Source organism: Polyodon spathula, chromosome 19 (assembly GCF_017654505.1).
Source record: "Polyodon spathula isolate WHYD16114869_AA chromosome 19, ASM1765450v1, whole genome shotgun sequence".
NCBI classification, from domain to species: domain Eukaryota; kingdom Metazoa; phylum Chordata; class Actinopteri; order Acipenseriformes; family Polyodontidae; genus Polyodon; species Polyodon spathula.
The window spans coordinates 10,375,966-10,391,779 of NC_054552.1; the positions used below are offsets into that span (position 1 = coordinate 10,375,966).

Here is a 15,814-nt window from a genome sequence, read left to right on the forward strand (position 1 = left end):
ATAAGATACACTAAGAATTTAAATACTGGGCCCTATTAACAATTTCAAGAATCCTTTTAAGGAATGTTTTTAAAGAACTGTTTTGAGTTCCTCTAAGGTTAAACAGTGCATGGAAAACTAGGAATAGAAGCTTCTCTAACATCTGAAACATGTTTCATGAACTGCAGCCTTGATTTAATTAGTTTTTTTAAAAGGACTGTTTTCGACTTGGTTAAACAGTGCATTTGGAAAATAAGAACTAACTTCTGACCCCCTTTAAAACACTTGAACTAAATGCCAGTCACAACCTGACACTTATATTTAGAAATAATAATAGCAAATAAAGTTAAATAACAAACATTTCAACTAGAAGTCTTTCAATGTTTTATTGCACTTATAAAAGTTTATTGTATTACTGTATTTCTTAATTTAGCGCTACTGAGTTTTCAATAGTTATGGATGATCTCCGACTAGGAAATCATTTGCAGAGTACATCTCTACTGTTTTTAAAAGTAATTTGCTACACTTTCCATGAGAACACAGCTGTACTACAGAACCCACTGAGGCCCGTAAACTTACGGATCGTCCATGAAGTCGTAAATCTCTCGCATGGCCACTCCTCCCACGTTGACAAAGAAAACTAAACGCAGCAACACCAGACAGTGCTCCGGGGGCATCCACAGCACAAACTTCAGGTAGAATGTGTTCAGCTCTGCCAGCAAGAACTGTGCGGGGAGGAACAGAGACAACAGATCTAAGAGAAGCTTAAACAGCTGCAGTGTCACGATTACACACACGTTTACTGTCTTTGACTGCTTCTACCTGATGAGTGATTTCAAACCCACCAACAAGAGCCTTGAATGGGACACAGTCATATTGTGAAGCTCACAGAACAAGGTGTCTCTTACTGTATATGCCGAGTGCTTCTGGCTGCTCGAGCTGTGCTGCCATTTATACAATAAGAAGACACCCTACACATAATGTTTATAAATCACAATAGTGAAGACCCTACTGATAGATTGCTATTAAAATGTACAGGATGGTATCTATGCAGAGGATACGAAGAACAGGGATTTCCACAAATCCAAACTTTGCTTGATTTGATTTGCAAGTCAGGGATGCTATCTATATAACAAATTAATCATATGAGGGACATCCTATTAACATTCAAGTGTGTTGTCCATATGCCAGGTGTTTATTATTGCATGCGTGTAATCATACTGTGCTCGCTGGTTCTGAAGACATGTGCATTACCACAAATATGATGCCACACACAGCCAGCCACCTGCGCAGATTGGAGGCTGGTTTCCATTCGAACTTCACCCAGCTGTAGGGTGTAAACTGGAATGCAATTCTCTTGATTTTTCCCCTATGAAAAAACAAGTAATTAAACAGCATAAGCAAAAGGCAAAATAAAAAGCTACAGAGATGGATGTTAACAATCAGCATGCAAACACTGCACCTTATATAATTAGTTCTAAAGAGATTTCAGTCCCACTGATGGGGTCCAACTTATTTTCCTCAATCTTTAATCTCACTTTAAGAATTATACTGGAGATGCTGCACCCTAACTGTGGCTACCCTGGATAAATATTTGACTAAAGAAAACTACACACAGATATGTTTGCATGCTTGATTCAAATGAGCAACTGAAGACCTATTTGTATTGTAATTTAGTATGTTTGAATATAGTAAATCTGACCAAAACATTTTACTTGGAAATCACTTAAACTCTAAACTCTTAACATCCTTAGTGTAGGTTTAACAAATCACCCCAAGTGTTTTAAACTGTACAGTTCAGTGTACCGCAGTTAGTATACAAATACACAACCATTTTAAAAAGCAGAAGCCTCAGGATCAAGCCTGGGGTGACATACTTGTATGTTGGAATGTTCCACAGTCCCTGCCACTGATAGGTCTTCATTGAGAGCCACTTCAGGGTCTTCATGCCACAGTAAATCCCAAAGCCATTGCAGAAAACCACGTCCATCAACCACTACAACAAAACACAGCCAAGACGTCAGGCAGCATCTTGAGGAACTAGAACCAGCCCCAGCACTACTCTCATTTGATAAAATTGCCCTATTTTGCAGCAAATTCTCAATTTTTGTTTTGAAAGGAATACAAACTGGCAAGAGGAAATCTCTACTAGGTTGCTAAAATAGATATAACCAGCCAACACTCTTATAGAGAAGCCCATTTTGATGATAAAAAAGCAACATTGGTTTAGTTTCCAATGTTTGGTTTGAACTGATAAACAGGTTAAACATCCCTAAAACAAAAACAAATGAGTGTGTGTGTGTGTGTGTGTGTGTGTGTGTGTATATATATATATAATATATATATAATATATATAGATATATATATATATATCCTATAAAAATATAGAATATTTTTGGAATACTTCTTGAATAGCACAGAATACTTGTTTTGTGTACACTCCCCCTGTTCACAGTGCAGTTTACAGCAATTCCCATCTGTGCTGTTATTTGGTTGGAGCAGAAAGAAATTGGTCAATTGCCTTTTCAGACGGTATAAAAAAAAAAAAAAAAAAAAACACATTTAAAAGGATTAATTACAAGGTCACTGTTGAAACAAAAATGGCTTTTTCCAGCTACTAAAAACTGAATTTCTGAAGTTAATTTATTTAATGACCACCAGTGCTGTGCCTGGTATGAAAAAATCGCCTAAGTATAAACAAAAATCTGAGAATTATACAAAACACACATAATATGATGGGCAAGAAAATTAACAGTCGAAGTTCTAATGTACGAATTTATGCATTTTCAATGAAATTCCCACGCATGTCCGTACATGGTCCCACCAACACTCGCTGAAGTTTGGCAGCTGATGCTCCAGGCTATATTCCAGAAACTCAAACATGACGCTAATGATCATACACATCCACCAATCACGGATCACCAGAGTCTGCAGGGAGAAGAGTGGGAAAGATGGGTCAGATTCATCTGTCACAATCTAGAGATTTACCAGAAAAAGATCCTGCACGCCATAAGGGACCATCTCAAAATAGACCAAAATTAGAACAGTTATTCACTATATCTATATTAGAAAACAACATTTTTGGTATCCGTTTGTCCCTGACAATGTATTTGGAAATAAGCCTGATCATTTAGCAGTGTTGTTCATGTTCCAACAGTTGCAACTAAACATATTTTTAAATGAAAGAAATGTTAATATTTTGGTCTTGATGAATGGTGTATGTTAGAGTGGTATGGTATGGTATGGGATAGTATAGTACAGTATAATACACCCTTGCAAGCTTACCTTTATGTACCAGCCAATAAAATGTGCTGGAACAAAGCCGTCCATCTTGTCCTGTAACACAAATATAACATGTTATTAGTAATATACAATATATTTCTCATTATTGTGCTGCACGAAAACACAGTGCTTGATTTCAAACACAGGTTCCCTTTAGGAATGCATGTTTGCAATGCTTAAACATTAGGGTCATATTTTCAAAGTGTTTAAATGTAAATGTTAATGAGAAACAAACACATTGTGAATGCTTAAGGGAACTTGGATTGTATTACTAGTTGCTTGGTTCTAGTTTTGGAAAATGAACAGATGCTTTACCTTTTCAAAAAAGAAATGGTGTGAAGACTTGAGTAAACTCTTTAAAAATATGGCCCTAGGAAAACAAAACAAGATCATTCCCTATTCAAAATAGACCATAATATAGAACAGTTTAGGTAGTTTAACTACAGAACATTATCTACATATGCTTAGCAATGTGGTGCAATTCAAAGCAGTGCAGTTTGCCCCAGGTCATTCTCACATTGGATATGAATGAATGCAAGGTAGATTCCTAAGTGACTGCAAAACAATGTCACATTCGTCACATTAAGAAAGTTATTCAGTTTCATATCTCTGTTCGATTGTTGTATAAAAATTATTATTATCTAAAAGGAGTTCATTTCTATCCTCATTTTTGTTCCAATAACCAATACAGGACATGAGAACATCATATTTATTAAGAGGATACATGTCTTAATAGAATATTCAGAACTCAATCTACCTGAAGCAAGTTTACCCTGCTTCTCAATTCCACAGACACCTTGTCTAAAGCACCTGGCAGGCTGCCAGGGTAGCACTAATAATCAGCTCCTGGGAGCTCTGCATTCGTAGCTAGGTAAGCTGACACTCACAACCCTCGGTATGTTTGAGGAGTTTGTAGGGTAATTGCTGATCAGTTGATAACAAACAAAGAAGTGCAGCTGGGTCATTTAAAGGTGGCCTGAAGACAAAGGGTTAAAATGGTGGGAGAAAATAACAACAACAGATTTTGACCTTATTTTCATGCATACAAAATGAGATTCCAGTCTCTGGTACTGTATGTTATAGACTTTCTCTTGGTATATAGCCCTGAGTAAAGACCATTCTTTCTACCTGGCTAATGGCATATCAAGTTCTCTGAACTTATAGGTCAGGGTTCAATCCTCAGTGTTTCCTGTTTTGCTGATGTCCTATTTCAGGAGTTCTTCAGGAGGATGGGTTGCGCCCTGATGTAGTTGTAATTATATTAAGTTAAATGTGTTGTGTGTAGGGAGTCTGTTACTGTTATAAAAGATGTCATCTCGTGCAGTTAGTGCAAAAGATTGAGCCACCAGCTTCTCTTCATACAGTCGTACAAACTATGGAAAATGGTGTCTCTTATAATAACAGACAGCCTACATATAATGTATTAACAACTTATTATAAAATCAGCAACAACAAAAAAAAATGTACTCAGAATCTACTAATACACATTTTAAAAAAGTGTTGTTATTTCATATGGACATCTCCAACAGGATAAGATCCTCATATGCGTCTCATAATTCATAACACTTGTGCTGTACTGCACATCGAAAAAAACAAAAACCCAAAAATAAACACAGAGAAAAACAGAACAAAAAAAAAAAAAAAAAAGGAAACTGGAAGAACATTTTCTTGTTTGTTTCTCTCTCTGCAGAGGCCAGCTGGGAAAACGATTTTACAGCTTGGGACTGGGTTTCTCTAGGGCAAAGATTTCTAAAAGCAAAATAAACACATTTCTGCTTTTCACTAAAAACACGTTTGACACTAGTTGCACACCTGAGTTGAAATGAAGAAATAATGCATTTTGTGGATATCCGTCTCACATTTTTGTTTTTTGTGCTGTGAAGATTGTAGATCAATTTGCTTACCTTTCCATACGTTTGCAAAATATCAGCTCATTGTAAATTCTCACGAGTGGTCTATCTGATCAGTGTGGTCTCCATTTCCAGAAATGTAGGATTTGAAGGCTTACGTATATAGAGAATGTGGTCGGACAGGAATTTGTCTAGGCCCTTGGGTAAGCGCGTGTCAGTTTGAATATTGCCTCAGATTAACATGTCAGGGCTGTTTTAGGAATTTTTTTGAAGTGTGTTTATAAACATTACCTTTGGGTAGCATTGTAGACCATGAGGTAAACTGTTTAGGGTGTTATGCTTTTGTTTGTTTCATATCTCAACTGTTTTCCCTTAAATATTTACACTATGTTGCCACTATCAGCTGTATGTGTGTTGACCGATAAACTTTCTTACCAACTGCCAACAAATTGTTTGCACATGAGTGCACATTAATACAGTTTAAAACTAATGGGGACAGAATTGGGCTTCAGTACTTCAAAGCCCACTACATCCCCATTTTCTGCATGGATCATTATATGCTAGCATAGGTTAATAAAACAGGTATGGGGTGAAAGATTAGGAAAATATAGATGGTATGAAGTATCCCATTAAGTTAGCATAGTAAAACTCGCTGTAAAGCAAACAAAACGGTGTTTGTATTTTATATTTTATTTTATAAAATATGTTTGTATTTTTTAACTTGTGATAGTTTGATTTTAGTTTTAGGATTTCAGCATTTAGATAATTAAATTCTTACACTTTTTGTAGAGTCATTTACCAGCACAAAGTGATATAATAACGGCCCTGTAATATATAATTTAGACTGGAGTGACATAGTGGACAAAAATGCCCAAAGCTGAGGGTTTATTGCTCATGGGAGGTCACCTTTTCAACCCAAGGGAAACAACATTGACCCTTTTTCTACTATAAAGGGCATTATAATGCATATTTTATTAAACTCACAGAAATCTGTGATCTCTTGGTTGGTCTGCCATTTTGTCTATTGCGGGGTGGAGGGCAATACTGACTGCTCAGCAAGAGTTTTTTGGTGAACACCACAAACTATGTTTCATCATGTGACCCCTGCATTAGCCAATTGGGATGCAAGTTTCAATCCATGGGTTCAACAAAAGCCACTTCTGGTTAAAACAGAAACATGAACACTTACCCAGATATTGTGAAAAGGGTCTGTTTTGTCCCCGGGGTCGTAGAGAAGGCAGTTTCCTCCATAACCCTTCTCAGGCAGTGGTACACCCAACCTGGAGTCAATAAACTTCATAAACTGTCTGCCATCGTGCACAGTCTGTAAAACACAAAGCATCTGAGGACTAGCCTGGAAAAGGTAGGAGTAACTGGACAAGTAAAGCAATCAGCATTTTTACATTTTACATGTCCTCACACGAGAACATTTGTGTCCATTTTTTTTCTGCAATGTTTCACATGCACAATATTCTACGGAAGAGGTGTATAAATCTGGTGTTACAGGTATCATTGCATAAGGAACTGACCTGAAAAGAAGTTAAATTGATTCAATTCAGTATTCAGGTTCAGGAGGAACAAAGATCAGCAGGACTCCGGACCTTGAGGACCGGACTTGTACACCTCTGTTAATGAGCCAACACTTTTTCAAAATGCAGGCCTTGCTGACTAGCTTTTTTGTTTACATTCCCAAAGGTAGCTTTAACTGTAGGGACACAAGCTTCCTATTTCACTCCAAGTAATCTACTTGCAGTAGTAGAGGATTAATAATGAGTAAGTCAAGGGGTGTTCCTCACACTGTCTCAGTGAAAGAAAGAGCCGAGTAAGTTTCTCCATTTTTGTCTCGTAAACCTTGCAAGGTAGTGTTACACTTCGGATCTCATTATTAACTTAAATTGTTGAAAAAGGCTGGCTCTAGTTTATATCAAAGCATGCAGAGGGAATTCTTTGAGCTGTGCTGAAAAAGTTTAAGAATAAAATCACTTTATGAAAAAAAACTAAAAAAAAACAAAAGGAAAATCATGAATTCCACAAAAATCACTTGCATGGAAATGAAAGGTAGGTTTTCAGCTAATCCCAGTATGTCTATAGCTGCAGGATGTAACAAAAGGTGTACAACTTGCTATCACTTCACAGTTAGGACATATTCAAAATAACCAATTATCAGTCTACAATATTTCCTTCGCTTTGATTGTGCTGCAATGCCAAGAATACAAAATATGTCAGCTTACTGTGCTTTAGGAGTATTTAATGTTTTCATTCTCCATATGCATGCATTTCTATACTACCAAGATATGATGCTATGAGGACAGTTTGCCAAACTATAGATAAGCAAACATATTTAACCTCTGAATACTGTAGGAAGCAGCTCTGTAGGAAGGGAAAACACCCGTTTACGATCTGAATTCTAGCACTGGTTTCTAGCACTGTCAAGGATGGGGTTTGCTTCAATATCACGGTAACTCCAACCAAATGATATGGTGATTCATAAACACTGCTAAATTGGATTACATAACTTGTCTTTCCTTTTGTTTCATGGTTACAAGCAGACTTGGCTGCAGTCTGTTTGGACTGTTCATTCCCCGACTACCCAATTGGATTTGGCTGGTGTGGGGCATGTTCTCCTGGTATAGCCTAGGTCCATAGATTACTCTGGAAGGCTGAAACAATGCCATCATTTACTTGAGAATTATTGCAGATCAAGTTCACCCAACAAGGCTGCACTTGTATCCTGATGGCAAGGGTCACTTTCAAGATGATAATGTACCCATCCACCATGCCAGAATTGTGCATGACTTTTTCAGGCGTTTTCCTCAATTCTGTTAAGTATGTCTGGGTTTAACTTGAACCACCTGCATTATTCATCATTATGATCCTCTTTGCACCAACTCCATGAAATGAACATCGCCTAATATACCTCCCAGCACATTGTGGAGTCATATTGTGTCAAGGCTTTATCAGGGAAAATGGTACAGGTGTACAATGTGGCCAGGCAGTGTACCCTCCATGACTGACTACTTGTAAATCTGGAACAAAGCAAATAAAACGCACATTCTGTAATAAGTTTTTTCTTTATATGGTGTGTGATTTATTAAAAAGATATGAATAACTCATCCATTGATGTTATAGGTACTGTAGTAAAGCAGATGGTGAAATTGTTCCATGCAATTACAACGCTGATATTGCAAAACTCTGTAGTTTCAGGACATGGAAGTACAAGGTTTCAGCTGACCAGGACACAATGTGGTTAATGTTTCCTAGGAGACCCCTTTATCTATTTAGCTGGTTTACTTGCTCCGAGTTCAACAGTGATGGTGTACACTATATGTACCACATAACTGAACTGCGTCTAAGCGTCAACAGAAGTAGAGTTGTAATTTTCAGTGTGCTAAATAAACAAGAACCATTAAATGAATACAGAATTGATGTGCTTGGAGGCAACACATTTTAAATCAATATGTGGAAGAACAAAAAAATCTGCTTTCAGGTTTGAGTCTTTCTTTAGTTTTTTTTTTTTTTTTTTCCAAATCAGAAAGCTGTTCTGCTTCTAATATGATCACAGCAGATTGTATAATCAGGAAGAAAGATGCATTTATTAAAGTGTTAGATCACCCAGCAGTGTTTACAAGAAACACATTACTTTCCCTTTGCTGTAGCCCACGTTGTCCGTATTGCAGCATTATATTGTGAAAAAGAACTCTGAGCATGGGTAGTAGATCACCTGGGGAATACACTCCTCAGCGTTTGCTCTGCAGCAGTCACAGAGAATGTATCTTTAAACATTACTGTGTCTCCTGATCATGCTCCTTCCTGCAACAATGTTGGTTCTAAATGCAGCAATCATTTCAAACAGAGCACCAACATTGTTGCAGGAGGGTGCATAAACTGGACACACAGCAAAGAATCTTTTTCCTGGCTAACGTTCTTGAATAAACATTAGAAGAAAAAAAAAAAAAAAAAGTCCTTTGTTGATTTACCATGATGAGACATAATACTGCGATACAGAACACATGCTACAGCAACGATAAAGTAATAGCTTTCTTGTAAACTCTACTAAAAATCTCTATAGAGTAGCATGAACACCCAGTCTGAAAAGTCCACTGTGGCAGGCTGGCGAGTGGATAGAGGCCCAGAGACAGTCTATAGTTCAAAAAAATAATTATTTTATTATAAATACACAAAAATAAAAGGGCACAAGGGCAAAAATAACAATGTTTAAACACAAATAACCAAACAAAAAAAGCAAAACTTACAAAAATAAAGATTTCCAGGCTGGGCAATGCCTTCACTGGATTTAGAAAAATTCAGACAACCAAACAAAACCAACCTGCTTCCTCAGCTCCCTCCTCCCAAATGAGAAGCAGAGGCCTCCTTTTATGTCAAGTGGCTGGGCACTGATTGATCATTAATTAACCTAATCAACCCCAGCCACCTGAACATAATAAACCCAGGCAGGTAGGGGACATTAACCCCATCCTTGCCAATTTAAAAAGGGCAGAGCTTTGCTCTGCCACATCCACTTGTAACCTAATTGTGTTTGAATTGAATTCTAGACTAGTAGCCTTGACTCACCTGGGTCTCGTTCACAATTAGATACCCAACACCCTGCCAGCACTTCAGTTACAGCCTGGCAACACTACAGCTCTCTGTGGTGATACTGCGCTCAACAGGGACAACACAGATAGCAGTGTCTGGGGTTTTCTTGAGTTCAATCACATGTTTGTCTCACAGAAAGAATTTTCCAATGTGTGAAACACCTGGAGGTTTTCTTACATTATTTTAACCCTTCCTGCCATTACATAGCCTAGTCTGGTATTGATTCAGGGGTCTATAAGATTCTGCCTACAAGTGACAGCAAAAAATAAATATTGATAATGGAAGCTGTTGCACCTTTACTGGAACTACTGAACCATATTGTATTTTTGCAGAAGAGAACTTGCCAATTGTCACATAGTTATTATTCCATTTGATCTGAATGTTATGTAGACCCATTTGTGCAATGTTGCACATTTTAAGGTGACTTTTCCTACTTTGCATCCATTACTTAATGAGTGCCATCTTTAAACAAACAAATCTTTTATTTACTTTATCTCATACAACAAACTGAAAACTGATGTTATTTAAAAGATGGTGACCATAGGAAAACGTGGCAATAGATCAAGTTCATTTTTACAAATATACCCTGTGGTAGTTCCAACTTCCATATTAAAGATCTAATTTTTGAGTGTGACTTGTAGGCATAAATCCCATGCACACAATACCTAAGGGGTTCAGTTTTTGAAAAAAAAAAAAAGTTCAGTGTCAGAGAAAGTCTTTATTCTCAATAATGAAAGGTTTGACAGCTCATTATTATTGACTGCTTTATATATATAGCGGTGGTATTAAGATCCGCCACAGTTTATTGATATAGACCCCATGATGTTTTATCTATCATGTAAAAAACAAATGTTGTGCCAGCAAGATGCTGATGGATAATAAAGGGATGTCTTTCTTCTGATTAAAACTTGTACTAACAGGAACAAATGTTTCAAAGGAAAATGATGTGAGGGACTGATTTCTTGCAACACAAAGTGAACCGTGGAGAAAACAATTCTGTTGGCTTTGTGAGAATGTTCTTATGTGAAGTAAACAAAAAAAAAAAACAACAGCCTTTAGTATTAAACTATTAGGTAAATGTTTAAAACAAAGAACAAGTGTCATACTGTCAAACAGTTTTGATATCACTTCAAAAGGGACAGTTAAAAAATAGTGACATTAACCAGTTGACTTTATCAGGACCAATAACCTAGAAAAATAAGTATTATAATAACGAACAAGTGTTGAGATGACAAATCTGCCTGCTTTACTGTGGAACTTCAAGTACAGATAATGATGAATAAAATGCATTAACAAAGTGTCTAGTATACTGTGCGGCAGCATTAAACTTTTAATGGAATGCTTAGAAGGATTTGAGATATCAAGCGAGACAGAAATCTGTTGTTTTCTCGTGGTTTGACAATAACCTACCTGAAAGAGGATGAAGATGAGGAAGAGCTCATACACCACGCTGACGCACAGCCAGAATCTCCAGTAAGCTGCAGAGACACAGAATTACAGGACAGCTAAGTTAACTCCCTTCACATGACTTCCATCCGGGTCCGAAACCAGTTCGTGTCACAAGACAAGTCTGGTGGTTCTCTTCAGGACTGAGCAGCAGGCAGGGGGTGTCATGACTGATGACACTTTACCCATGCATCCCTGTTTACCACTAGGTTATCAATGTTCTTTCTTGTGTAAACCAATTTAGTCCACTTGGATTACATTAAAACCACAATTACTGTATATTTTTTGAATGTGTAAATTATCTTTATTAAGTGCACACAGGGTAAACGTGATTCAAGGTCAGTTTGGTGGTCTGTTTCTCCTCTTCGTGCTACAGTGGACCCTACTGGCTAGGTGCCTGATAAGCTCAAGCGGACACCTGCAGGGCTGGCCTTTGTCCTCCAGAAGCCAGCAGCTCTTGGACAGTCTTCTTGTACACTTGTGGAAAAGCCTTAAAAAGTTTCAACACAATTGCATAAGCTGTGCTCTAGATTTACATAAAAAAATGTAAGTTTGACATGACCGTGTACGTGACCGGGGATAGCCCATCCCTGCTGGAGATAATATTGATAACTTTATACTATATATACTGGAGTAGGCACCGATATTGATGTGATACAGCCATGTGAAGTTTATTTGTATCAGATAGTTAGCATTAGATGGCTTGTATCAGTATAAGACTATTTTTCGTTGTTGTTGTTAATCAAGCAAAGAGCTGATACTGTTTATTAGATTAGCTATGATATACAAAATCTAGTTTTCAAAACCTCAACAATCTCTTCTTCAGGTGCAAGTGGAAATGTAATACGGGGGTGTAGCATCCTGGATCGTACAGCACCATATGTCATGCTCTATACACAGTATATTGTGTTCAAGTATAATGCTAGTGATTACATAACTTGAAGTCCATGCACAGGTCATCTGGCACACATACTGTATCATGCACAGTGGTTTAAAGGATAACTCTCCTCCTGACTGTTCAAATTCTTAAGCAGAAGCCAGGCACATTCGCACAACCTGGGGTTAACATGTAATAGAACAGAATTTCCTGCATCTACTTTAAGAACTATTTTGTCAGCCTGTTTTTTCCTGCCAGTTTAAATATACCCATACAATTTAAGATACTCCCTAATTAAGGAGGATGTTTTGTGAGCTGCTCATATTACTTTAATAGGAAGCTAACTAAGACTTTATTTTCTCTTTGACTGGTGAAGTACTCCACATTGCAGATTCATCCGTACAGTACGGCACTGGGTCACCTGCAATGTGAAACTCCTTTAGCTGCACATTTCAAGTGGTGTCAGATCCGAAGAGCTGCTGCACAAGGAGTGAATCTACAGTAATCTGGAGGGATACATATCTAATTCAAAGAGAAATGAAAGCCAACTAAAGATCAAAAGAAAAAATAAAAGGGATGTTTTGCTTTTTCAGGGAACAAGAAAGCCCCGCATATTAGCCCTTTAAAATAACGACCCTCCTTGTTTAAGCATAATTGGAAAATGAAAATCGGCAACACCTTGTATATTTCTGGGTCCATCACCATTACCAACTAGTATAAATCTTATAAATGGTACAAGGAAGAAGCAGCACCACACAAAATGCACAGCAATTTAAAAAAAAAGATGGAAGAAAAGTGGCTTATGTATAAAATTAGGAGCCGGCAGAAGTAACTCAATAACAAAAGCAGAGCTTTTGACAATGCAAACGTACCTGGAAGTAGAAGCTGCCTTGAATACTAGATTCATCATCTCCCACTGTAACAGAGGCAGCTGTACTCACCAAGGACTTCAGCTACATGAAAAGACTTTGATGGAACCACCAATAGTTATTATGCTAAACAGAGTCACGCCATTTTAAGACATGTATACAGTTATGCCAAATGTCTTTGTTTTTGCATAGTAACGAGACCTGTAATTTTCACATCAATAATGCGCATTTGTATCATTTAGCCGGGGAACATATGTTACTGAAAAGCCTTATTACAGCGCTCTCCCTTTAAAAAACACTGCAGTCGGCAGCCATAGTTACAAGACTATTTGTCGTCAGCCTTATAATGAGCATGGATGTTCTGGTGAAATGGCATTATGGGGAATGGGGTTCTGTAACTGGTTCTGTGGTATAAAGGGCCACCTTACAAAAGGGGGACCACTGTAAAGCTCTGCTAAGTAGGTCACACAACATCAAGGGTCAGCATACAGCTTCATCTACCACACTGAATAGCAGAATAAAAAGCCATGACAAAGCTGTTTCTGAACCACAGATCTTGGCACTCACAACACAAGGAAGCTTGGAATGGCTCCAGCTCCAGCCCCAGCCTTCCTCTGTGTGTGTCCTGATGACATTTGATTTAATCTGAGACAAGTAGCATATTGCATAGCTTTTCTGTGTTGGAGATGGGAGTGAACCTGCAGCTTTTGAACTATAAACTGTGAAACACAAATACTCCAAGTGCGTAATCTCTTGGCTCCGACTAATCTATGCTGGAGCTCAGTCTTAAATCTCCACAGTTCCTTAAATAAATATCCTAAGACTCTGTCCTCTCTGCTGGCTCCGTGGATTCCTGTGTTAAATTGTTGGCAGGGAGATTAGTCCCGACTCAATAGATATCATGACAGAGAGGGTAGGGGAAATCCAGTGCTGTAGACAAACAGTGTCACAGACAAGTGACGAAAAAGATCTTTACAGAATTCCGATATCCAGGACAAGTTTCAATTTGCTTAAGCTGCTGACTCTAACATTTAAAAATACTCAAAATGCACAAGTGGTTTTCTTTGTTAAATACTTAATAAATGATTCCGTTTATCATCCCTTAATATTGCGACAAACCAGAGATTCTGCATTTGAGTAAACTGATCTTGCATCCCACAGTGTATATGTAACAGGTACCTTGGCTTCCATCAATGAAAGCTTGTGATACGATACAAGTCAAGGAAAGTATGGGTTATATTTCAAGGCTAGTAGTCTAGGAACATGTTGTCTCAAGTTACCAAAGTCTTGTAAGCAAGTTGTTTAAAGGGTAGATACAGAACTGAGGTTTCGAGTGTCCGAGTATCAAACACCTCTGAGCTGTATTCAAGAGCAAGAACCAATTAAGGCTTACAATTACAATAGAGGCATGTGAGCAGCTTGAAACACATGTTCTCCGTTTCAAACAATGGGGTAGAAAGTAGTCCAAATTGTTTAGCATTAAGCAGTAACTTGCAATAACAGTGATCTTAAATGTAATCTACCTCTTGTTTATATTCACTTTGTGAATATGGTTTTCTGTTTCAGTCATCAAGTCCTGATGACTCATTTAGTTTAAAGATCCCCTCTGGATTCAAAAGACTGTAACCATTAATCAGTAGTTCTGAAATCCCCTTCTGGGTGTAAAAAAATATCACGTAGAACAAATTGTGGCATTCCCAGGGCGGCAGAAATACCTTCCCAGCTTGGTGGCCAAGTGACTACCACAATGTTGAAGATTTAATTTCACAGTCAGAAGTGAACAAATTCCAGCTGCTAACACCATGCAAAACTCACTGAAACCACTTGACTGAGTGCATTACCCCTACAATACAAAATCCTGAGCCAATCACAGCACTCTATGATCGTCCTTGTTTATCTAAGCACGCTTGTATTCCCAGTGTGCAGCACAGTGCTTACCTGGGAAATGCAGTTTCCTTACTGAAATTCACATCATGATTCACTCAATTCTTCGATTACGAGAGCAGCGACTTAAACTCTTTGCAGTCCTGTGACGATTTTCCCTTTCCAGTCCAATGTCAGACTCTGTCCGACATCATCAAAAAGATGTAAAGCACAGGTCTCTAGTAGTTTTTTTCCCCGGAAAAAGCAGAGAAAACCATTCAATGGCCAAGTGAGATCAACAGGAGCCGAATGAAGTCAGAAAAAAAAGGGGGGAAGAGTGAGCAATAGAGCTAGCAGCTCCACCAAAGAGATAAGATGTACACAAAGGAGATAGCTGCTTCCGCATTGAGCACTCAAAGAACACCACAGACATTAGCAGAGCTTTTTGAGATGTTATAATAATAAAATAATGACTTGGATCGCATTATTGAGATGATAAAATGAGTGATCAGGAGAGCATTTCAGTATGCAGGTCTATAAAGAGGTATGTGAAAAATTCAGTGAAGACGCAGTACTGATGTCATTTTGCCATGCAATGCGTTTTAAACCTGGTTTACTCCGAAAAATAAATATTTTAAACAGCGCGTGTGAAAATAAATTGGACCGGACGCGCCTGACAAGCGCTGAAAAAACTGACTGCAAATGGCGACCAGATTTCTGCCACGCTTGGCATTTCTTACATCGATTGGGGACAGAGTGTTGGAGGAGGACAGGTTAATGGTTACACTCTGTGTAGCAGCTGTACTAAGAAAGAAGACATGTTGGAGAGCTCTGTTGAAGCCACAGGGGTGCGTTAAACATCTAAGTTCTAAGAAGTCAGCAGGATGTAATGACTGAGTCAGAAAACTATATACAAAAAGTGACGATTACATTTAATAAAGCATGGTCACTGTCCGCTTACTATCACCACAGTAAAATGTCCTGGCCAGAATATAATGGAATTCAAAAGCCTTTAACACTCTGAGGAATAAAAACTCTTATGGCTTTATTCT

General features: G+C 37.9%; 1 protein-coding gene across 4 annotated transcripts in view; it reads right to left on the minus strand.

The window, feature by feature from the left end:
- Positions 1-15,814, minus strand: part of LOC121294898 (phosphatidylserine synthase 2-like) — a 46,300-nt gene that overhangs the window by 11,678 nt on the left and 18,808 nt on the right. For all 4 annotated transcript variants that reach the window (XM_041219070.1, XM_041219069.1, XM_041219071.1 and 1 more), the window contains 7 exons: positions 11,118-11,185; positions 6,301-6,435; positions 3,265-3,315; positions 2,794-2,907; positions 1,857-1,975; positions 1,234-1,348; positions 559-704 (listed from right to left, as the gene is read on the minus strand). In XM_041219070.1, coding sequence (XP_041075004.1) covers positions 559-704; positions 1,234-1,348; positions 1,857-1,975; positions 2,794-2,907; positions 3,265-3,315; positions 6,301-6,435; positions 11,118-11,185 — 748 coding nt within the window. The remainder of the gene's footprint in view (positions 1-558; positions 705-1,233; positions 1,349-1,856; positions 1,976-2,793; positions 2,908-3,264; positions 3,316-6,300; positions 6,436-11,117; positions 11,186-15,814) is intronic.